Source organism: Strongylocentrotus purpuratus, unplaced genomic scaffold (genome assembly GCF_000002235.5).
Source record: "Strongylocentrotus purpuratus isolate Spur 01 unplaced genomic scaffold, Spur_5.0 spur5_scaffold_9, whole genome shotgun sequence".
NCBI lineage: Eukaryota > Metazoa > Echinodermata > Echinoidea > Camarodonta > Strongylocentrotidae > Strongylocentrotus > Strongylocentrotus purpuratus.
In genome coordinates, this window is record NW_022145615.1 from 29,367,494 (window position 1) to 29,392,173 (window position 24,680).

The 24,680-nt window shown below is 37.4% G+C and overlaps 3 protein-coding genes across 5 annotated transcripts in view; 2 read left to right on the forward strand and 1 right to left on the reverse strand.

Annotated features, from left to right (window-relative positions):
• Positions 1-1,516: 1,516 nt before the first annotated feature.
• LOC105436409 (polyubiquitin-C) lies at positions 1,517-7,230 on the forward strand. The gene is made up of 2 exons (XM_030976721.1): positions 1,517-1,643; positions 4,017-7,230. The coding sequence occupies exon 2, from the start codon at positions 4,023-4,025 to the stop codon at positions 6,534-6,536; it is 2,514 nt and encodes an 837-aa protein (XP_030832581.1). The 5' UTR covers positions 1,517-1,643; positions 4,017-4,022; the 3' UTR covers positions 6,537-7,230.
• A 1,331-nt stretch (positions 7,231-8,561) lies between these two features.
• Positions 8,562-12,346, forward strand: LOC105445538. The gene is made up of 2 exons (XM_011681210.2): positions 8,562-9,280; positions 9,784-12,346. The coding sequence occupies exons 1-2, from the start codon at positions 8,974-8,976 to the stop codon at positions 11,934-11,936; spliced, it is 2,460 nt and encodes an 819-aa protein (XP_011679512.2). The 5' UTR covers positions 8,562-8,973; the 3' UTR covers positions 11,937-12,346.
• Positions 12,347-14,857: 2,511 nt separating this feature from the next.
• Positions 14,858-24,680, reverse strand: part of LOC582487 (fibrillin-2) — an 88,382-nt gene continuing 78,559 nt past the window's right edge. For all 3 annotated transcript variants that reach the window (XM_030977242.1, XM_030977243.1, XM_030977241.1), the window contains 5 exons: positions 23,938-24,066; positions 23,045-23,164; positions 21,733-21,855; positions 20,834-20,954; positions 14,858-17,192 (listed from right to left, as the gene is read on the reverse strand). In XM_030977242.1, coding sequence (XP_030833102.1) covers positions 16,742-17,192; positions 20,834-20,954; positions 21,733-21,855; positions 23,045-23,164; positions 23,938-24,066 — 944 coding nt within the window. In that variant the 3' untranslated portion in view covers positions 14,858-16,741. The remainder of the gene's footprint in view (positions 17,193-20,833; positions 20,955-21,732; positions 21,856-23,044; positions 23,165-23,937; positions 24,067-24,680) is intronic.

Genomic DNA, 24,680 nt, shown 5'->3' on the forward strand with positions numbered 1-24,680 from the left:
CCCTATAAATTGTGATTATTATCAGGGATGATTTCAATGTTTGTTTCTTTCTTTCAATTGCTGTTCAGAGCACATGTCAAAGTAAGAAGTGGAATTACCAGAGGTAAAAATGGGGGCATTTCTCGAACCTTTCAGTGGCACTCACCAGTGGATGAAAAAATGCACTAGTATGACAATGGAAAAGGGGCAGTTATTACAAAGGAAAAAGGGCAATTATCAGAAGTAAAATGGCAGTAATAAGAAAGGATAAGGGGCACTTTTCAAATTAAAAGTGGGCTTATCAGAGATGAAAAGGGGCACTAATTATCGGAGATGAAAAGGGGCACTTATAAGAATGAAAATAGAGCATATAGGAAAAGAGGCACTGCGCATTGTCAAAATATAAGGGACACCTCTCAGATTTGAAAAAGAGGCAATTACAAGAGGGGCACTCTTAGAAAGAAAAAAAGGGAGCACGTGTTAAAATAAAAAAGGGTACTTTTCAGGGATGAGACTAAACGGTAAAGACCAGTAATGGTAAAATTGGGGTTCAAGGGTTTTAGGTGCAAAATATCCATTCAATATTGTATAAATATTGCCTTCAGGGGTTAAATGGCAATACTTCACCCTAAATTCGCAAAAAACAGAAATAAATGCCCAATTTCCAAAACTGGTCTCATAGGCATCACTCATCACTGAAGATGAAAATAGGGGCACTTATCAGAAGGGGAAAGGGCACTGACCAGTTCCAAAAGAAAAGGGCACTTTTTAAAGTAAAGTGAGCACCTCTCAGATTTGAAGGGGGGGGCAATTATCATTGGTGAGTTATTAAGGGGGCACTTATCAGAGGTGGTATAAGCATGTATAAGAATATATTAGAAATAAAAAGGGGCACTATAGGGGTAAAATATCCATTCAATATTGTATAAATATTGCCTTCAGAGGTTTAGATGGCAATACTTCACCCTAAATTCGCAAAAAACGGAAATAAATGCCCAATTTCCAAAACTGGTCTCATAGGCATCACTTATCACCGTGAAAATAGGGGCACTTATCAGAAGGGGAAAGGGCACTGGTTCAAAAAGAAAAGGGCACTTTTTAAAGTAAAGTGAGCATCTCTCAGATTTGAAAGGGGGGGCAATCATTGGTGAGTTATTAAGGGGGCACTTATCAGAGGTGGGTAGATCGAAGCATGTATAAGAATATATTAGAAATAAAAAGGGGCACTTCATAGTAAAAGGGGCACTGAAAAGGGGGCACTACAGGGGTACTTGAAAACAGTGCCCCCCCCCCCCCCCCAAGCCCCGCCTCCGACTCCGCCGCCTCTGGAGCGATCATTCCAGAAAATTGCATAACTTTTGGAGTTGTCGAGTCACTGTATATCCTTTGTTGCACCATAATTATTCCGACGCGGGGTCAAAATGACGTCATATGCCATAGATACACGTCCTATCTTTATTACCCAATGACAATGTGTAAAATAGAGCATGTGACACAGAATGACCAATCCCAAGCCAACGCAAGGACCGTACCCATATATATCACATACAGAAACATCGCCGCGTCAATAATAGTGATTTCCGTGCTCTCGTCTACACCCTAGTATCTCAGCTCAAGACGAAAACTTGTTCGTTTTTTCTGCCTGGAAAACCCGCTTTTTGAAAGTAAGTAATCGTAAAATCAACTTAAAACAGATACCTTAATTATAAGAAGTAGTCAAGAGGGAAATTGAGCAGCTGTATAGGCTGAGTAAAGCTTTTGTTTTAGCCTTTTTTAGCGACTTACATTTACAAAAAAAAATGCCTTGCAAGTTTCACTTCACTTCAATTAAATTAAATCTATGAGATAACTCATTATTCCCAGACCACTTTTGTCATATTTTAAAGGGTTGTTTACTTGTTTAAATGTGTATTAATTAATAAAGATAGACCCTAGGCTAATCAGTTTTTTTAGTTTTACTGATGGAAAATGCCAGAGCCAGAGGCAGAGAATTGGGAATGAGCATGATCATGATGAGCGAGCGAGTTGTTGAATGTTTGGAACAATTGCAGAATACCCTACCACGGTTTTACAGAATTAGATCTAGAACTAGTCTATAACAGTCTGAAAAATATTAGAAATATAGTCTAGAACTAGAGTCTAGGTCTAGAAGCCAAATTCCAACGACCATCGACCAACAGTCTGACAAATATATTAGAAATTGAAACCAACGACCATCGACCAAATACTATTGAATGGAAGAGTCCAACGACCATCGACCAACAGTCTGACAAATATTAGAAAAAGAGACCAACGAACATCGACCAAATAGTGAGGCATATTTGTTTAAAAGAGCCAACGACCAACGACCATCGACCAAGGACTCCCAAATATTAAAAAAGAAGCCAACGACCAACGACCATCGACCAAGGACTCCCAAATATTAAAAAAGAAGCCAACGACCAACGACCATCGACCAAGGACTCCCAAATATTAAAAATGAGGCCAACGACCAACGACCATCGACCACCCACCAATACTAGTCTAGTCTAAGCACAAAGCTAATTTTTTCTTTTGTATTTTTAGCACGAGACATTCCACTATTATAAGCACAAAACTATTATTTTTCTTTTGTAGATCTATTTTTAGAACGAGACATCATTTTTAGAACGAGACATCATTTTTAGAACGAGACATCACTTGTTGATTAAAAAAGCACAACACTATTATTTTTCTTTTGTATTTTTAGAACGAGACATTACTTGTTGATTAAAATATCTAATAGGGTCTTAGAAAGCAGACTAGCAGTGTAAGAGAGGGCACAAGGTACAAACAAATACGTGTGTGGGACTATGTACGGGCTGGAGATTTTGTGTTACTGAAATGTGCTTAGAATTCCAGTAATTCATCTATTAAATGATTATAACAGACAATAAACAAGACAAAGGTAAGGACAAGAATCAGTGCTTATCAATATAACAGACATTTTGCATGAAATACCATCAGGAAAGCCATCTAAATTGGTCACAAATTAGCGACAAACACACCAAATTCAGCGCTGCAATGACGCACAAAACCGCGTAAAATTCAACTTTTCATCCACCAAATGAATTCAAACACTTGCATTATACAATCTTCAATACCTGTATCACCGTTATCACAAATAATAAAATCACAATCTATATCTACGGCTAATATATGAAGACTAACGATATGGTAGGGTATTCTGCAATTAAGCCGAATGTTTTGTTAGACCGAAATTTCTGTCTCTTTCGTTTGTTAGCCTCCGAGTCTAATTTGGGTAGGGTCGGCTCCTCTCTGACCCTACCCAAATCAGAGGCTAACGAAGGAAAGAGACAGAAATTTCAGTCTAGGGTCAGGGAGGGGGTCTAGTTGAGTGTTGTTTATTTGTTGGAATCGGGATGCCTTGCACAGATGGGAATGATGTCGCAATCGCATGAAATGACCAGCCATGCTACTACATGTTTGAGTAGAATATCGCATCTGGAAAAATACTAGAATTCTAGACCATTAAATATACATGTTGTCTATATCTGACTCATGAACGAGAAGAAGGTCTAGGCCTAGCTGAACCTTGTCAAATGCACTCACTACTAGACCTACTCTAGATGGACCACACCCTAACTATTTTTGTTGAATGAAAAGTACATGTGACATCATAATCATATTCATAATCATATGACTGTAGAAAGATTGAGGAATCGATTTGAAGTAAGTAATACTTTATGGGAATGGATCCCTATCATTTTAGATAGTAGACCTAGACAGAAATAGTTATTTTGATGAAATATTATTCTGTAAATTTTTGTGTTTGTTTTCAGTTTGGTTTCAGTGTTTCTTGTATTTTCCGCACAAGAAGTAATTTTTATCAACTTGCCTTTGGCTTTGTTTTACCTTGTGTTAGAAAATATGTGGAACCACTGGGTGATTGTGCCAGTATTATTTTTGGGTGTCAAATTAAAATTATAAGGTTAAAACTTGATAGTTAATATTGTACAGGAACTATCCAAACATTTTTGTTCTTTTACTCTTTGCAGGTCAACATGCAGATCTTTGTCAAGACCCTCACCGGCAAGACCATCACACTCGAGGTCGAGCCAAGTGACTCCATCGAGAACGTAAAGGCCAAGATCCAGGACAAAGAAGGCATCCCTCCCGATCAGCAGCGTCTCATCTTCGCTGGCAAGCAACTTGAAGATGGCCGCACTCTCTCAGACTACAACATCCAGAAGGAGTCCACACTTCATCTTGTTCTCAGGCTTCGTGGTGGTATGCAGATCTTCGTCAAGACCCTCACAGGCAAGACCATCACACTCGAGGTCGAACCAAGTGACTCCATCGAGAACGTAAAGGCCAAGATCCAGGACAAAGAAGGCATCCCTCCCGATCAGCAGCGTCTCATCTTTGCTGGCAAGCAACTTGAGGATGGTCGCACTCTCTCAGACTACAACATCCAGAAGGAGTCCACTCTCCATCTCGTTCTCAGGCTCCGTGGTGGTATGCAGATCTTCGTCAAAACCCTCACAGGCAAGACCATCACACTCGAGGTCGAGCCAAGTGATTCCATCGAGAACGTAAAGGCCAAGATCCAGGACAAAGAAGGCATCCCTCCCGATCAGCAGCGTCTCATCTTCGCTGGCAAGCAACTTGAGGATGGCCGCACTCTCTCAGACTACAACATCCAGAAGGAGTCCACTCTCCATCTCGTTCTCAGGCTCCGTGGTGGTATGCAGATCTTCGTCAAAACCCTCACAGGCAAGACCATCACACTCGAGGTCGAGCCAAGTGACTCCATCGAGAACGTAAAGGCCAAGATCCAGGACAAAGAAGGCATCCCTCCCGATCAGCAGCGTCTCATCTTCGCTGGCAAGCAACTTGAGGATGGCCGCACTCTCTCAGACTACAACATCCAGAAGGAGTCCACTCTCCATCTCGTTCTCAGGCTCCGTGGTGGTATGCAGATCTTCGTCAAAACCCTCACAGGCAAGACCATCACACTCGAGGTCGAGCCAAGTGACTCCATCGAGAACGTAAAGGCCAAGATCCAGGACAAAGAAGGCATCCCTCCCGATCAGCAGCGTCTCATCTTCGCTGGCAAGCAACTTGAGGATGGCCGCACTCTCTCGGACTACAACATCCAGAAGGAGTCCACTCTCCATCTCGTTCTCAGGCTCCGTGGTGGTATGCAGATCTTCGTCAAAACCCTCACAGGCAAGACCATCACACTCGAGGTCGAGCCAAGTGACTCCATCGAGAACGTAAAGGCCAAGATCCAGGACAAAGAAGGCATCCCTCCCGATCAGCAGCGTCTCATCTTCGCTGGCAAGCAACTTGAGGATGGCCGCACTCTCTCAGACTACAACATCCAGAAGGAGTCCACTCTCCATCTCGTTCTCAGGCTCCGTGGTGGTATGCAGATCTTCGTCAAAACCCTCACAGGCAAGACCATCACACTCGAGGTCGAGCCAAGTGACTCCATCGAGAACGTAAAGGCCAAGATCCAGGACAAAGAAGGCATCCCTCCCGATCAGCAGCGTCTCATCTTCGCTGGCAAGCAACTTGAGGATGGCCGCACTCTCTCTGACTACAACATCCAGAAGGAGTCCACACTTCATCTTGTTCTCAGGCTTCGTGGTGGTATGCAGATCTTCGTCAAAACCCTCACAGGCAAGACCATCACACTCGAGGTCGAGCCAAGTGACTCCATCGAGAACGTAAAGGCCAAGATCCAGGACAAAGAAGGCATCCCTCCCGATCAGCAGCGTCTCATCTTTGCTGGCAAGCAACTTGAGGATGGTCGCACTCTCTCAGACTACAACATCCAGAAGGAGTCCACTCTCCATCTCGTTCTCAGGCTCCGTGGTGGTATGCAGATCTTCGTCAAAACCCTCACAGGCAAGACCATCACACTCGAGGTCGAGCCAAGTGACTCCATCGAGAACGTAAAGGCCAAGATCCAGGACAAAGAAGGCATCCCTCCCGATCAGCAGCGTCTCATCTTCGCTGGCAAGCAACTTGAGGATGGCCGCACTCTCTCTGACTACAACATCCAGAAGGAGTCCACACTTCATCTTGTTCTCAGGCTTCGTGGTGGTATGCAGATCTTCGTCAAAACCCTCACAGGCAAGACCATCACACTCGAGGTCGAGCCAAGTGACTCCATCGAGAACGTAAAGGCCAAGATCCAGGACAAAGAAGGCATTCCTCCCGATCAGCAGCGTCTTATCTTTGCTGGTAAGCAACTTGAGGATGGTCGCACTCTCTCAGACTACAACATCCAGAAGGAGTCCACACTTCATCTTGTTCTTAGGCTTCGTGGTGGTATGCAGATCTTCGTCAAGACCCTCACAGGCAAAACCATCACACTCGAGGTCGAGCCAAGTGATTCCATCGAGAACGTAAAGGCCAAGATCCAGGACAAAGAAGGCATCCCTCCCGATCAGCAGCGTCTCATCTTTGCTGGTAAGCAACTTGAGGATGGCCGCACTCTCTCAGACTACAACATCCAGAAGGAATCCACTCTCCATCTCGTTCTCCGACTTCGTGGTGGACAATAGAGCTGTGACGTATTTGCCAGATGAACCCATTTTTCCCATAGGAAACATCCCTTTCTAATAATGTTTTGAAACTTTGAGAAGTACAGTTTTCAATTTAATTTGTTTTTAATCTTAAAATGAGATAGCTATAGACATATTGAGAGAGGGCATATACTTCAAAGCAATCAGTTACTTTTATTCCATCAAATCTATGGTGATTAATTAATAGTTGATGAGATGCAGGGACCAAAAATCAAATTGGGGAAAAGAAGGTTTTTCATACAGATGTCATGTTATTCCTCAAACAAAACAAATACAAAAAGTGGCATTGATTGTGATTATTAATGAATATGGTACCTTTTTACTGGTCCCATTTTACCCTCGTTTGTTGACCTCCATGCTAGATCAGGAGCATACAAAGGTACATGAACCTTTGTGCATCTCATCAAACATATTTTAAAAGAACACCGTTTTACAATCATGATTTTTAAAACGGTGTTTTATTTCCTGCAAGTATATCACGACATGTTAAACTGTTGGGATAGGGACAAGGGAAAGGTCTACACGTGTATTACGCTACTGGCAAATTAAACCTGAAATGATCTACTTTTCTTTTTCAAGTTAACTTCATTCCAATTTATTACTTTTTATAACCGTTTGGGAAATTTCAATCTGGAAGAAAGCTGATAAATTAAAGAAACAATGCAATGTGAAATATGAATGTGTTTGTAATTCTGTTACCTTTTCTGATATTGACACTTGATATATTTGCTTGATGTCCATGTGATGGTTTTACTTCACTAAATTGTGCAGGAGTTGTGGAATATGTTGATGATTTGTATGTGAATTACAGTTAACCCTGCATAGCGAAAAAGTCGAATTTCCCCCAAGTCGTATCAATCTTTTGGACCAAACCATGCAAAAGTTTTTTATTTTATTTATATGAAACCATGCAAAAGTTGTTATTTATGCTTTCCTAGTCAATTTTTCAAGCAACACATTCGACTAATGCAGAGTTAACTGTGTTTACAGTGAAAGACATGTGCATATTTTATTTTAAAATGTATTTGAGTTTGGTGCCAAAGCATTTTTTTGATTATCTGGATGAAATGTTTCTCTGTATGGTGTTTGATATTGTACTTTCATACTATCTCCTTTCTCTCTCTCTCTCTCCGTATTTTTTCCATCTTTTAAACTAGCATAAAGTTCATGGAGTATAGTGTATAGATTTTTATCTGTCGGCCTCTCATCTATTTTCTTTATATTTATCTTTATTGTCTATCTCTCTCCTTTCTTTCTTTTCTTTATATTTATCTTTGTCTATCTCTCCTCTCCTTTCTTTATTGTCTATCTCTATGTCCCTCTCTCCTCCTTTAAAAAAAAAATATTTATCTTTATTGTCTATCTCTAGATTAGGGCGCTAGATTTTTCTTTTATCTAATTTTTTTCCTTCAAATTATTTTTTTATCTTATAATTATAGTATTTTATTGTAATTTTTTTTTTTTTTTTTTTTTTTTTTTTTTTTTTTTTAATATATCCTCTCCTTCCTTTCTTTTCTTTATCTTTATTGTCTGCCCCTCTCTCATCTCCTCTTTCATTTCTTTATTTTCTATCTCTCTATCCCTCTCCTTTCTTTCTTTTCTTTATATTTTTCTTTATTGTTTATCTCTGTCCCTCTACCTCTTTCCTTTCATCATTCTATCTCTATTCAATACTCGCCTTTGAAGATACGTCGACAAGAGAGAGAGAGAGCGCCCAAATAGGTCGACATTGTTCATCTGTTTCCTTTTCTTCTTCTCTCTCTTATTCGCTCTATTCTACTATGTTTACTTTCCACTTCTCTCTTTTATATCTTTGTCCTGCCCCCCCCCCCTCTCTCTCTCTCTCTCTCTCTCTCTCTCTCTCTCTCTCTCTCTTTAAACGAATGGTGATTGTGTTATAGTGGGAAATGTATATAGGCCGATTTAGGCCTACATCATATATAGTCGGGACTAGTAAGAAACGCATAATGAAAACCCAAAGGTAATATAGTGATATAGGAATTGAATATTATGCAGGGATGTGAGAGTTCCGCGTTTCCGCGAATTTCCGCGTTTTTAGATCGCCCCGTCGCGTTTTTATTTTCTCCATTGAAAAAATCCGCGTTTTGCCCCAAGACAACTTATTACTTTAAGGGTCTGCGAATGCGAGACTAATACAAAAGCAAAAGCGCGCGCGCGCGCCTGCTTCAAAGATAGTACAGCGCCTGCATCGAGTATTGCTAGCTCAGCGCGCCGCGTGCGCCGGGCGTACCGTGCATTTCGATCGCTATACTATCTACGGTACGGTGTTTGCATTGATTCACATGTCTTCGTGCAGTGTGCTATTGATTTTTGTTACGATATTTCAATCAGAATCGGCGTTCTCTTTTGGAAATATGTATTACTTTCAAAGAAAATCTGTGAAATATGAGACAACATGGCAACTCGAGATCGGAATTTTATTGAGCGAGGAACGAAATTGGACTCGGAATCATTGGAGGAAGATAAGCGGGATCCACTGGTTAAAAATCCATGGAAATGGTCTTGGATGGACTTCACGCACAAAGATCAAAAACTTTCTCACTCTTTCCGTCTTGTAAAAAAAGCTGGCTACGCCGTGTGCGTAGTGTGTGATAAGGAGTGCAAATATGGTTCTCGTGGACGAGTTTCATTGACTGATCATTTGGACTCTGTTGCACACCAAAAAGTTTTGAAACTGAGAGCAGCAAATACTTTACTTCCAGGTGAGTTTACAATTGTATTTTAGAAATTAGAATCGCGGACCCCTCAAAATCCTTTAACTGATCAAATTGTTTTCTTGTGTGTGTGTGTGTTTTTTGTTGTTGTTTGTTTGTGCTGTAGGCCTATGCATTTTTATAATTATACTGGAAAGTTTTATTAATAAGACTGGTACATTCAAGTTACATGTGTCAAATCATGTCATTTGAATGGCATCAGTGATTTTGCTGGCCAGTGCCTAGGGGGGTGTTATGCTGCCCAAATTTTCATGTGATGGGTGTGTGTGTGTGTGTGTGGGCAGGAATTTGATTTGTTCATTTCTACATATAAATGTTGGCATATATTGTCATGCATTATTTCGTACAGAACATACTTATTTTCAAAGAATTTGGGGTGAGTACAGTGATACTTGGGCAGGTGCATGTATATGAATGTAACCTTGTTCATGAGTTTGCCTTTTTTGTATTTATTCATTTATTTATATATTTTTTTTTTGTTTGTCTTGTAGGTCAAAAACAACCAATGACTACTACATCAACATATGGAATTCACCCCATGTTCAAAAAACAATTGGATAAGCATGAACAACAGTTGAAAGGTGGACTCTCTGAGCCAAATGTGTCATTGCCCGACAGACAGGCATATGCAGAAGCAACCATACTTGCGTTTACAGCTGAACATTCCCTGCCATTTTCAATCGTGAATGATCTTATTCATCTTAACCAAGAACTTGCCAAAGATAAACAAGTGCTCGAAAATTTATCAATGGACAGAACTACAGCTTCGTATAAGATGACCCATGGATTATCAAAAACATTTCATGAAGAACTCATTGAGGATTTGAAATCCTCTCACTTCTCACTGAATATTGATGAATGCACAAGTGAGACAAATCAACGCGTTGTAACTGTCCTAGTCAGTTATTTTTCAGAGAAGGAGAACAAAGTAGTCACAAAACATCTGTCATCTTTTAAAGTAGTGACCGTAAACAGCGAGACTCTGTACAATCATTTAGTAGCTCTATTTGATAAGTATTCCCTTAAATGGGAGAACTTGGTTTCTATTTTGATGGACTCTTGTGCCGTCATGCGCGGTTCAAAAAGTGGACTTGAAACACGCATTAGAAGTAAGAAAGCTCCTCAGTTGCTTGACATAGATGGAGACTCATGCCACCACGCACATAATGCTGCAAAAGCCTTCTGCCATGGATTTGATAACTACATCGAGGGACTTCTCAATGACATCTATACTGATTTCAAGTGGTCCAGTGACCAAAAAGAGGTCTTGCGTTTCATCTGTGATGCACTGGGCATCAAAGCAACAATTCCAGAGCGATATGTGCCCCATAGGTGGCTTTCTGTATACGATGTTTGTGTAGATACATCTCGATTGCTAGATGCTCTGATACTTTTTTACTATCCCTTTTTGTCTGGATCAGACAGTTCAACTTATCTCCCAGTTGTTGATAGCATGTATCAAAAACATTCAATCAGTGAATCAGTAAAGAAGGAAATCTGTAAACATCAGTCTAAAATGTCAAATAAGACAAAAACAATGACCCAGGCTGGAAAAGACCGTAAGAAGAGGATTGTGAAGAAGCTGTTCCATACCCCGAGTAAAACCAAAGTACTTCTCCACATTTACACCTCCATTCTTCCTATGCTCAAGAAGTATGTCCTGTATTTTCAGTCTGTGACACCACTTGTCCACAAACTCAATGACAAACAGCAGGATTTACTGAAGGACTTTCTTGTATGTTTCATTAAACCTGAAATCTTGAACACACAAGCCTTGCATAAAGTAAATGTGAGTGAGGAGAACATACTACCTGACAATGCGGTGTTCCTCGTCAGGTACATCAAGGAGAATTTACAGGGACCTGCTGCAAGTGAACTAGTGAACAAGCTAAAGACTGCATATCTGAAATGTGGTCAAACCTTACAGAGAAAGATGCCAGTGAACAACAAACTGCTGAGGTGTGCTTCAGCTATTGATCCAGCATGTAGAGGCCACACAATCACACTCCAGCGCTTACTCCAGCTACCACAATTAGTGGCATTTGCTCTGAAAGATGTGCAAACTCATGAATATGAGAAGGAAGCAAGGCAGTATAATACAGACAAAGAAATTGTTAATACAGAAGAGAGAATAGACATATTCTGGAGTTCATTACGAGAGAAATATCCAGTTATGACAAGAGTGGCACTGGCACTGGTTAGTTGCTTTCATGGACCACAGGTGGAGTCATCTTTCAGTATAATGGGGAATGTTCTAAACACTGAAAGGCCCAACTTGCACATTGAAACATTTTCATCCATACAAACAGTGAAGTATGAGTTAACAGCAAGTGGAAAATCAGGAATCAGATATTTCAGAAGAAAAAATTACCTGAAAGATCAGGTAAATCCCAAACTCTGCAAGAATATGAGATCAGCATACAAGTCATATGTACAGGAAAAGGAACACAAGTCTGGAATGTCACAAACTGTACCCAGAAAGTCTGCTTGTCCTTCAAAGAAACAAACTAAGGAGAAAGCAATTGAAGATGCTGACAAGGCACGGGTGGAGCACACACATAAACTGATGAAGAAAGTGGAGAAAAGGAAATCTGAAATGCATGAACTACCTTCTAGTAGCAAAAAAGTACTGAAAAAAAAATGACTGGAGTAAAGAACTAGCAAATGAGAAATACTTAGAGCATCAAATACTTAACTTTAGGTACGTTAATCATTTTTTATTGTAGACCATAATAGAAGATGTTTCTGGATTTGGTATCATATGGAATGGTGAAGAAATTTAGTAAATGATGCTCTATGTACTCTATTATGTATATTGTAAATAATATGGAAAATTAAATGTTTAAAACATTGTAAAATTATAATCTTACCCCTATGAAATAGTGTTTTCTCTACATTTTAAAATGCAAAAACCTCTGGTTTCGGGGGGCTTTGCCCCCTCGACCCCCATTAGGGGCTTTGTTCCTGGACCCCCAGCCATTGGGTATGAGTCTGCTCGCTACGCTTTGCAAATCTCCTCTTTTTTTAGTTTGCTGCACTCACATCCCTGATTATGCCATTGCAGCCATTATTGTATAGGAATATATCTTACAGATAACACAGACACAGCGATACAGACAGCAGTGGGTCCTATTTATTTTTTAAAGGAAACTTCTGTCCATCATAATTAAACGTAGCCCATACGTTACGAACTAAAGGCATGTTTTTACATGTAATTTGGCAATGTGACTCATTTATATATCATTGTACATTATGAGCGAAGACATGTCTGTTAACAAGCAAACATAATACATGTAGGCACACTTGGAAAAGAAAGAGCTCTATAGGCGGGGAGCCAAATACACGAAGCATGATTCATTGCAGCATATTGCATTTTGAACAATGGATCCTACTTTGAGTTTTGGTGGTATGATTTTGCATACAATAATGATTCAATGCAAATAAGATTAGGTCATAGCCATTTTAAAGCACCATCGATCGATCCCATTGTATCCGTTTTAGATATTTTCAACGACTCATAATCAGGAGCGGTTCCAGGAGAATGATTTTCGGAGCGCTAGATTTTTCTTTATCTAATTTTTTCCCTTCAAATTATATTTTTATCTTATAATTATAGTATTTTATTGTCATTATTTATTTTTTAAATATTTTTTTTATTTTTTATTTTTTAAAATATATATCTCTCTCTGTCTCTCCCTCACTCTCTCTTTATTTACTGTTGATATATGGGGGAGAAGGTGATTAAACTCTCAACCCCCCCCCCCTTCCTCCCCCGATTACCACGACTGTCACTAGCAGTTTCCGACTTGATATGCCATTGGATTGCATGTCGGTGGTCCACGTTTCCCGCCTGTTTAATCAGCGAGGCCGATCAAGGTTGACGGACAATTTGATGTGGTACGTGCATACATGCAAACCAAGTACAGACAAGTCTGTTGAGGTACCCAAAGGGGGATGCATGACGGTATAGCAATATTATGTGTTATTCCTTTTAAGATTAAAAAACAACAACTGTATGTTGTGCGTATAGGATATATGAAATCTATTCCAATGAAGTACACGATGGATATAGAAACTATATTACTCGAAAATATATATCAGATTTCAGGATTTCATAGGGCAATCGAAAGCGGATCTAATAGATGAAGATATCGAGGCAGTCAAAAGCGGATTTGTTTTCCTCTCCACCCTGTGGTTAGCCAATATATAGGCCAATACATGTTTGTCCCATTATGAGTTGATGACGTACTTCAAAACAAACATTGCAAAAAGCGAACCAAATATGGAACAGGCGAATAAATATCAAGAAATGCTCCCGTCAGCATAATTTTAACAGTCTTTAACATTCGTTCCTGTTATGTCATAATAGAAGTAAATCTTTTCCTGTAAGTTCCATGTGACTCTGTGTCATGATATGGTTTGGTATCTTTTGATATTACAAGTAGCTTGTATATTTCCATTTCCCGTTGCAACTATATATTTTGGGGGACGATGAAGAAAATTGTATAAATGTAAATTATAATACTGAGTTTGCTGTAGGCGAACATTGAATATACCGGATACCATCTATCTATTAGGGAAAATTTAACATAAGGATAGGTTTAATAGACACAATATTCAAATATTCATTATGCGGAAAAGATAATTTCTTTGAATTTCCCTAAGATAAACATTTTTGTCACTAAGACTCGTTTTGTTTAAATATTTTCCCCTGAACTAAAAACATGTTTTGATGGAGTTTGGTCCCATTTATGTATAGTTCACCATTTATGTTTTTTGTTTGTGTAATGCTGGCAGGTTTGATTTATAGTCTTAGTTTCAAGGATACAAACAATCCCCTTTCCAAACGATTTATAGCCGTTTGGTCTATCCAAATTGGTCTATTCCCATATGGTCTACACCCAGCACTTCTACTATTTAAATGGACTAACTTCCAGTCGGTCTAATTAATCTCAAATAATTCTACTACCCATTTGCTCTATTTGCTTATTTAGTCTAATTACCAGTAGGTCTGATTCAGTTTGGCTAATGCCCATTTGGTCTACCATCCATATGGTCTATGAATCATTTAATCATAAACTATAATAATAATCAGATGTTTACGAGAATTTATGATAATGGATGGTGGACAAAATTGGCATTGGACAAACTGAGAATGACAACAACTACCAAATGAACATGCAATAGACTAAATGGAGATTAGACCAAATGGCTGTCATAAAAAATGATAAGTTGACGAAATGATTATTAGATAGACCATGTGAACACTAGATGAACTGGTTGTGGACCAAACAGCAATTCACCTTTCAAGTACAATGTAGTACCATCACATTGGCGATAGATACTAATTCTTGTTTGGCAAAATGTCAGGAAAAAAGTGTTACATTCAATTCACTGTGAAATAAAAAAATAATTCTGTTTCAAAAGCCAAAAAAAAACCAATAAACCTTTAAATCAATAATTTTGTATGCCTTTTCTGTTGGTGTGTTAAATATAAAGTCGTGTCTGACCATACATATAACGGAATGATTTCAGTTCACTGCGAAATTACGACAGTACACTAAATTTTCAAGTCATAAAACTGTTTCATTTATTATTTATTCACGCAATTTATTACATGTACACCTTTGTTTGTGAGACTGTTACAATGAATATTGTTATCACTTAATGACTCTAAAGTACAACAATCTTTTCAGATAGTGTCTTGAGTTCATATCTTGGCATCCTTGCTTGTATCTGAACACAATGACAATGATGAATAATTTGTCCTTCTTCTTCATCGTACTCATGTTAGAATAGAATGGTTTTCCCCACAATGACAGTGACTGCATGGAGAAAGAGGATAAAGCTATAAACACTGTTCTATCAATTCCACGATTACTTTTGATGACATAGTTTACTTCCTCATTCATTTTGCCATGTGTAGATACATGTATAAATTATGATGGTTCTGTCCATGCTATTTGGAAGAATAAATCTATGCAAAACATTATTATTATTACATAAATATTGCCTCTAAAAAGCAAGCACAGACATCTTTGACAAATAATCACATTCATTATGTGTTAAATGTTTGAGTTAATTTCTATCCCACAACCCACAGCTAATTTGGATACAAAATCAATATGATTAAAGTAGAGGAGGCCTTGCATAGTTGACAGCAAACATGATGTGCAGTGCATTGTAATACTTCACTTTGAGTTAATTAGATGCGGAATGTTTGGGCTAATCAATGGAATGGTTCGACTTGAATTCAACAAGTTTCTCAAAAAACAATGTGCTTGAAGGCTCACAATGTACTGTTTGTTTTATGTAGCTATAATTGTTTGAAAAGTGAACAATATTTGTCATAGTTAGAAAATGGAAGATCATTTTTCATCATCAAACTTTGTTTTCTTTATTGCTCGATAATCATATTCCATATAAGACACTAATGATTACTGAAGGCACCTTTGGAATACGAATCATATCAACTGCTCTTTTTACATTAAATGAGTAAAAAACAGACATATCCGGGTAAAAGAATGCCCGATATAGCCATCTACTGATAAGTTAGATAAATGAAAACAAAAACACATATTAATAACTGTACATGCATATTAGTTTTAAAAAATACACTCACTCTTTAAGCAAGCTTGTATTAATCATCATTATTGGTGATATACCTTCTTTTTTCATGACTGAATATTTACGTATCTAAAACTCTACTACATAATAGACAAACACAATGATACAAATGTTTTTTTTAGTCATAACGCTCCCAGCCCATAACCCATATATATATAGTCCTACCTACAGTACATATAATACAACAGGTGATTGAAAGAAATAGCACACATATGAAGATTAGGCAGCATTTGAGCATGTCAAGAGTATTTTGCTACGTTACTTAATGTCAGCCTTATCTGTTAACCCGAATAATACTGCATATACCCTTCGCTTTAATTATAATAAGTGTACAGAATTGTTTCGTGTTATTACATGCATAAACAGGATCACTGGTAATAATTACCCAAATGATGCACCACGAATATTAATTCCTTTCTCTCTCGTATTGGTTTTTGTTAACCGTAATGATTATCTTTAAAATCATTCTACAGATAAATATTAAAAAATCAGGAATTTCTTAAGTCTCCAAATTTTGTGTTAAAAATTCAATTTCATCATCCGAAATTACTTATTCATATTTGCCACTCAAACAAACGGAAACCAGATACCGATAAGTCTTTTTTTGTTGTTGAGTAAGCAAAACTCTCTCTTATCCTCTGCTTGTCTAGTAACTCTTCTATCTAACCTACATACTTTAGAGTCTTGATATGTGACGTGCTATACCGTATCCATCACATATTGGTATGTTTTCCATGCATTATCCTTGTTGGATAGAGCAATTCTGAATCAATATTTAAGCCAAAACAATTATGAAAAACATAATAACTACTGGGAGACACTCTATTCTTCTTCATCTGCTACTATTTGAACTTGAATCTGCATTGCAACAGGTTCCTCTACTACAGTTTGAACTTCAGCTAATATCGTGTCATTTTTCCTTTTCAGCACACCTTCAATTTCAAGTTCATAGAGACCCGTGGCCTTCACATGTTTGCTGAATCGTAGCAGGGACATGCCATCAGATTTCTTCTTCATCATAAAGATGTTGTCTTCATTACCGCTCAGGATGACGTACTCGTAGCGGGCCACGATCCTGGTGTAGCCGGTCTTGAATTTAGCGATTTGTTGCTTGGGGACGGCTTTGGAGAGCGGGATATGATACAGGATGGCGGTGTTGTTGGATATCAGTGTTGATTCCTTGTCGTTAGTCTCTGTAGCACTTCTGCGCTGTCTTGGTTGTCTATTGCAGCTGTAGCACGGTTGGACAGAGTCTCGATCTGTCACACAAGCTCTGTCAAAATAAAACAAATTCAATATTTGGGTTAGAGCTCTTATCTGTGCCATCGGAGAGAAAGAAAAAAATCGGCATGCTCTATGCAGTACCTTGGATATTTAAAAGAATGCAGTGATTTCCTAACAATGGAGGGTATAGACTTTACCAGTATGCAGTAATTATTAATACTAGAAATGGATGTTTTTCACAAGAAACTGGCTGAAATCGTTTCGAATTATTCATTGCACACTGACACATAGTAGACAGAAGTTTTGAATAAGCAAAACGTAAAAACATAGATAAAAGAATTTTAAAAAATTATAACAAAATCACATACACTGAAAAAACATAAAAACACACATACTTGAGTAATTACATTACATGTATATGTACATGTACTAGTTCTGGATCTACTAAGTGCTTTTCCTTGCTCATTACTTTATAGCTAACACAAATTTCCTAGCAATTTGTTGGTCACAATTTTACTAATTTGTAGTACTGAACAATTATTTCAGTGTAAATGTTGTTGGGTTGCAGGAGAGTTTTGCATTTCATTATCAACATTAAAAACAAACCACATTTCATGCTAAAAAACATAAATAAAACATGTATGATTGAGGAATTTGTTTGAAGTCTTAGTATGTATGTTCGATCTTCATTCTAATATGACTATAGTTTACTCAGACCGCTCTTTGATTGTCAACGATGACACATCTAAGCCTCTCACTGTTGCTGGTTATTATGATTGTTAGCATGTCAAAACCCTGTACACAGGAAACTGTAGCTGTCCTAGCTTCCTGTGAAACGTTTGCCAGTAAAGCCTTAGCCAAATGTACAACAAACAAAGGCTTGATTGGAAATTAAATTACAGCATGTGTCCCTGGGCACATTCTAAATAACTAAAGCTCCAGTTATTAAGTAATTTTTGTGAATGGAGACCCTGACTGAGCTTAATCCTCCTATATGGGTACACAAATGAGAAAAAAAATAATTTGAAAACATCTCACTATCTTGAAGATTACATCTCTTGTAAATATTTTTGATCAGTAGATGACCATTTTTCAAGTTAATCAGTATACCTGTGTTTATTAGGTAAAATGCTTATCTTCAAAGCATCAACATCTTGGTCTCTAAACAGACAGACTTAGGAGATTACCCAAGGATGGACAATATTGTTTTTGCATAATGTCCGGGTGTGCTTTTAAATTAAATCTGTACAGTGCATAGAGGTCTGTACTTCCACATATGAAGACTGGATTTGCTGGTAGTAAATGGATAGATGTTACCGTTATTAACCTGATACATGGCCATTTTTCCTACTTCGTTCTTTTTTTCTTCTTTGATTCGTTAATATTTTATTATTATCATTATATATATTTTTTTTTTGGGGGGGGGGGATAGGTAGGTAAAGAAATGGACAGCGATTAACATGAAAATATGACATAGAAAACGATTTAACAAAATCTAAAAATTTCTCTCAGGTAAAACAAAAACGGGGTCATTGGATCAAACTGGATCAAACTGGCCACCCTGCTTTTAAAATCTTGATAACAAAGAAAAGCATGTTGACTAGAGATCAAACTGTCCATGATCTATATCGTTTGGAGGTTGATATGTTTACACACACTGACATACAAAGATACCTCACAGTTCATAGGTCATTCTTGTTTATTAGTCTACTTAAAGTGAAATATAAACTGGTAGATAAAAATCTGTATTGATGCTCTATGGCATACCCTCTTATAGTACTTTACAAATTAATTGCTCTACATAAAATCTTCCCATGCAAAAAATCGAGGTACACATGTTTGGCCAGCAAATATGATTGCTGGTAGATTTAAACTGCTCTTTCAAACAAACTCGAAGTCCAAAATTGACTGGGCAGGGATGATTTGTATATATTACTTTCTAGAGAAATACCCTCCTCCCTTTTTAATCAATACATAAATACTCGGTCAAGAAAATAAATTCAAAATTCCTCTTACTTGTTACCATGTACTGGTATAAAATAAGACATAGAGTGTGAATATTGGGAAACATAAGTGTATATCACATGATTGGAAGTTTGTTGCCCTTTGTCTATATTATTCTGCACTTGCACAACAATGTGAAATAAACATGGTGGTGAAAATGAATTTTGTAACATGTGCTGAACTTGTATTAAACTTAACTGGGACCTACAACTGCCTGCAGGTATAATACTTCATAGTGTAAGCTTTATACATGTATTTGAGTTGAATAGTTAAGAGTGCTTTGTTCCAATATCTTTTGTTGAAACTTCCTGAGAAACAAACACTGGCAATAAGGCATGCAAGCAAGTAAGGTGCCCCCAACTCTTCACATTCCTCCCAGCTAATCCCTTCTATCAAAGGCCTTTGTCATCATGGTTGGATAGGTCCCAAGTCCATAAAAACTAAATTTTTAAAAGATCTTGTCTTTTGTTTGAGCTTCCTGCAGTGTGCTAATAGCCATCTAATGGTTCAGACAGGGCCTTTTAAAAGTATTATGGTCGTTGTTTACAACATAGGAAGTAGACCTTTTGTCCAAGATTTAGAAATGCTAGGCCTATAATTGGGAGTGCCTATACTTTGTACAAAAAAGTATTCTCTTTCTTTCTTATTTCTTAATCTACATCGTATTTTGGGGAAAATTGCAATTAAGAACAGGAAGAAGAGAAGTCTTCAGAAATGTTCTGATCGGCAAAAAGCATGTTAAAAACTAACTACATTTCACATATAATATACATGTAGAAACTAGAAAACAATATCTGTTGCCCCTATTAAATCTTCACAGAGTCCCCAGAGTCCCATATTTTAAAATGTAATGTGCTTTCCCATCTGGTGACATTTCTAAAAGTGAATCGGTAACATTGTTGAAAGTTGAAGAAAAAAACTGGCTAATTTTTGTATGAATTACTGTTACTAATTATATTCTTTCTACTGTTTCTACATGTTAGAGGGTTAGTTTCTCTAACATGCAATAAATCCTGAAAAAATTCTCTCTTAAACCACAAAGTTTTGTATGGTTTTGTTTGAAAGCATCAAAGAAAGCCTCTAACAGAAAATTCTCACAACCAATTTTTGAATTACTGGTATCCCAACTGTTTTCCATGAAAATATGACATAGAACAGGCTTTTTAAAATCTGTCAGCACTTAAATGTTTGGAAAGGTATATAAGGCAAATTTATTGCTTTGTGACGATTAACATTCACCTAAAATTTATATAAATTATAATAATATAGTTGGCAGAATTTTGGAATCGATCCAATCACTTTTTCCCAATTATTAATGGTCTGTTTTCACTCAAACTTTCAGAGTATCTTTCATTGTACATCTAGCATTGAAGTCACTACCTTAACACCATTTTCTCTCATCTTAACAATGTTACCAAGTCCCTTTAAAGCCCATCTGTACTAGTTTAGCCAGGAGGGATTAGACCACCCAGCATGGTCACTGACAGGTGGCTATCTCATCAACTCAGCTCTCAATTAACATAAGAAAAAGAGGATCATGGGGGACCAATGGGCACTGCTTAGGGATTGTTTTCTATATAGATGGAGCAAGTAGCTACAAGTAGGACAGTGGGGCTGTAAGTAACTTTTATACAATCTTATCATATATTTCATAACCTTGCATGCATGATGACAGTGTGAACTCACCCCTGCACCACGCTGGTGTACCCTGGAGGACAGCCGCAGGAGAAGCTACCATCTGTATTATCACAGCTATACTGACATGGACTGTTCGTATTGCCATATGACCCTTGACACTCATTCACATCTGCAACAACAAAAACAACAAAAATAATAATAATGGTGATGAAGTAATTTCACATTTGAAACATAATATTCACTTCTAAATTATTTTTGAGAATTATGCATTAGCTCTGACAGCCAGTGCATTGCAAATAATAAATCCTACCAGCTAGCCGTTTACTTCTCCTGGGTATGGAGAAACAACTGTGAATAAAAAGCCTGGTCTAAGGACAAAGTACCCGGTACATTTTCATTCACATCCGTCTATTTGCCATTATAAATAAATAAACCAAAACAAAAACAAAATCTAGTTGTATATTGTGTGCTGAGTACCAATACATTATTTCCCCATTAAAACGAAAAAATTAGTTGATATAACCCATTGGAAATATTGTTGACATTGATTTCACTATGTGACACCTATAACAATAATATAGAATAGTGAAATGTGTTTTGGCAAAATGGGGAAGTTTGAAGCACCATAACCTAATGGATGACACAAAAATGTTACCACCCTGTATTTCTGGGTAATGCACCTCAGTGTCACAAGATGGCGCTATACACAAAAATCCACAAGGCCCTGTATGAATCAACTCTATTTTCACAACAGCTTATTTCCTTTCCCCCATTGCTAGCATATGCATAATAGAGTTAAACTTAAATAGAAGGAGTAAGGTTCACTTCAATGAGAACATATTCATACAGAGCCAGTGGTGAATAACCTATGATAAGGATCAAATAATCTGATAAAACGACGAATCCAGTTTTATAGAAATGAATTACATGACCATTTTTTGACATACCATTGCAAGCAAGATTCTGTTGATCAAATGCATATCCATTGTTGCATCCGCATTGGTAGCTACCCTGAGTGTTATAACATGTAGCTTGACCACATTTACCGGACTGTCTGCACTCATTGTTATCTATAAATACAAACATAATATAGACAACATAAAATACACATTCATTGTCAAAGTACGTGTTCTACAACATTATATCATTAGTGCCGTGTTTGTGCCATCGAACTGGATCGACCAAATCAATTGATTCATAATATATATATATCATATTTTTTCCCGTAACATGAAAGTAATTTTAATAGTTTCATACTATTAATTAAATGTAATGTTAACTGTTATTGTATAATTGTTTTAAATGGGGGCACGCTACAGTCCTGTCTCGCACCCTGGGGCAAAGTGTCTGACACGGCCGGTTGTAGCAACTACTCCGAAGATCAAGATTACAGTAATCTTGATCTAAGGAGACACGAACGAACGAACAACATTATAGTTCATTATTGTCTTTGGCAAATTTATATACATGCCTATCAGCAAGAGAATGATTTAGCTTTTTCAAGGACCTTTTCAAAGCACTCAGCTTCTAGACCTCGATATATCCTTTCCTATCTATACTGATATATGTTAGCTCATTAAAAATACATACATTGATATTTGAGTAGAACTGTCTGAGCTTCTCACGGTAAATGTTGATTTCAGAGGGTAAGTTTCCATGTTGCTTACTCTTTAATGTGTGAGTTTCTCGCAATAACCTAGTTCCTCATAGTTACTATTATGAGTTTATCATACCACTTGTTTGAATTTCTCACAACAATTTCGAGCTCACTATAGAAAACTGAGTTTTTCTTTATAACTGCTAGAGTAGAGGTTTCGTGGTCGAGTGGATACCTCACCGGACTGTCGATCACAAGGTTCGCGGTTCGAGTCCCGCTGGGCACTAATGTCCTTTGGCAAGATATTGATCTACATTTGGCACACTCAACCCAGGTGGTATAAATGGGTACCTGGCAGGAATTAATTCCTTGAAATGCTGGAGCGCTATAATGGCAGCTAGGCTAAAGCCGGGGTAATAATAAATGCGCCTCGGAATAGAATTTCTAGATAGACGGCACTATTGAAATCAGTCATAAATGCGCCTCGGAATAGAATTTCTAGATAGACGGCGCTATAGAAATGCCTATTATTATTATTATTACTATTGCCTCTTACAGTATCTATCTAGGTTTCTCCGCAGTGAAAATTTGGGTTCCTTACAGCAGCTATTTGTGTGTCTAACACCAATGTCTCGCAGGAAATTACAGTATCTGTTACTCACCAATACACCTTCCATAGAAGTTTTCTTCAAAGCCATCTGGACACACACATCTGTACCCACCAATGGTATTCTGACAGCCATACTGACAAATGTCTGGTTGATCCTCACATTCATTGATGTCTAAAAAAAAAGACAAACGTGAAATAAGAAAATAAGCCAAACCGTCTACAATTTGTTTTTATTCTCTCTTGTTGGGAGGGGGAAGGGGATGTTGGGTTCTCATTTGCTGTGAAAATTGTCATTAATGTATTCTTTTCTTTTCTCATTGATATACACATTGCATCACAGTACATACTTTCATCAACACATGAATGCTTTATTGTCTTCATCATGATTCTGCATCATTACTATTCTTTTATCTGTAATATTATTTGTTGTGAAAAATGTTATTGATGTATCCTTTTCTTTTCTAATTGATATGTAAATACACAATCCATCACAGTATATACTATCATCAACATGTAAATGTTTTATATTCCTAATCATGATTCAGATCATAATTACTATCCTATTATCTGCAATACCATCACATCATTCTCATTCTCAGATTCAATTACACATTAAATAATGCAGCAGATGAATTTTTAATAAATGCCTGACAACTGACAGCATTTGCTATTATCAAAGGATACTTTATTATATAACTTCTATTGATGTTATAGTAATTCTACAACCAAAAGTAGAGCGATTTTTTTGTTGTTGTTGTATATTTAGAAATGTTTTGTTTCAAAGATAGCATTTCATTCAAGTAAGATTTCCATTTGAATGGATTATGTACTTTAACTTTTTATTGATGTTCTCATTTTACATTGCAGACAATAAATCCAGGAACTACTTGGTATAATAAAATAAACCAAATTGAATTGCTGCGAACTGAAATGAATTGAACTTACCGACGCATGTGTTAGTGGATGGATCTGGTCGGAAGTTTCTCTGGCATTCGCACCTATGCCCACCCTGTGTGTTCTGACAAGTACCGTATGCACCGCAAATATCTGGAGTCTGTATACACTCATTCACATCTAGGAATACAATATTAGAAAGTAGTAAAGAATAACTGTACTTAAAAAACTACATTAATGTTTATGGAAATTCTAAAACAAGAAACTATTTCACTGTGCATTGCAAACTTTAGCACTGAATTGGAAAGGCAAAATAGGATTCTTTTAAAATTGTATAGAGAAATTGATTTGATTTGTCTGAGAACTCTCACGTTAATTGATTACAGCAACAAGGATGATCTGGTTAGTGACTCTCATATTCTAACCATTTATTTAACTCTACAACCATTTCTAGACATTTAAAGAAAAATCAATTTTTTCCAAATCTACATCCGTGGCCTGTACCTAAAATGCACGTAATTTACCTTAACCCTTACTGTACTGGGGGGGGGGGGGGGGCCTGGGAGGCCCCCCCCCACGACATTTTCAGAGATTGCGCCGCAACCGCTTGGAATTTTGAATTGTCGTTTCATGACTTTTTCCCCTCAAGTCTTACGCACATTTTGATACCATTTTCGTCGAAATCGGATATACCTGTAAGGCGTTACATAACAATTAGTATGCGCATGTCATCAAAAAAAAAAAAAAAAAATGAAAATCGCATCAAAATTTGCATAAATTATCATTATTAATTA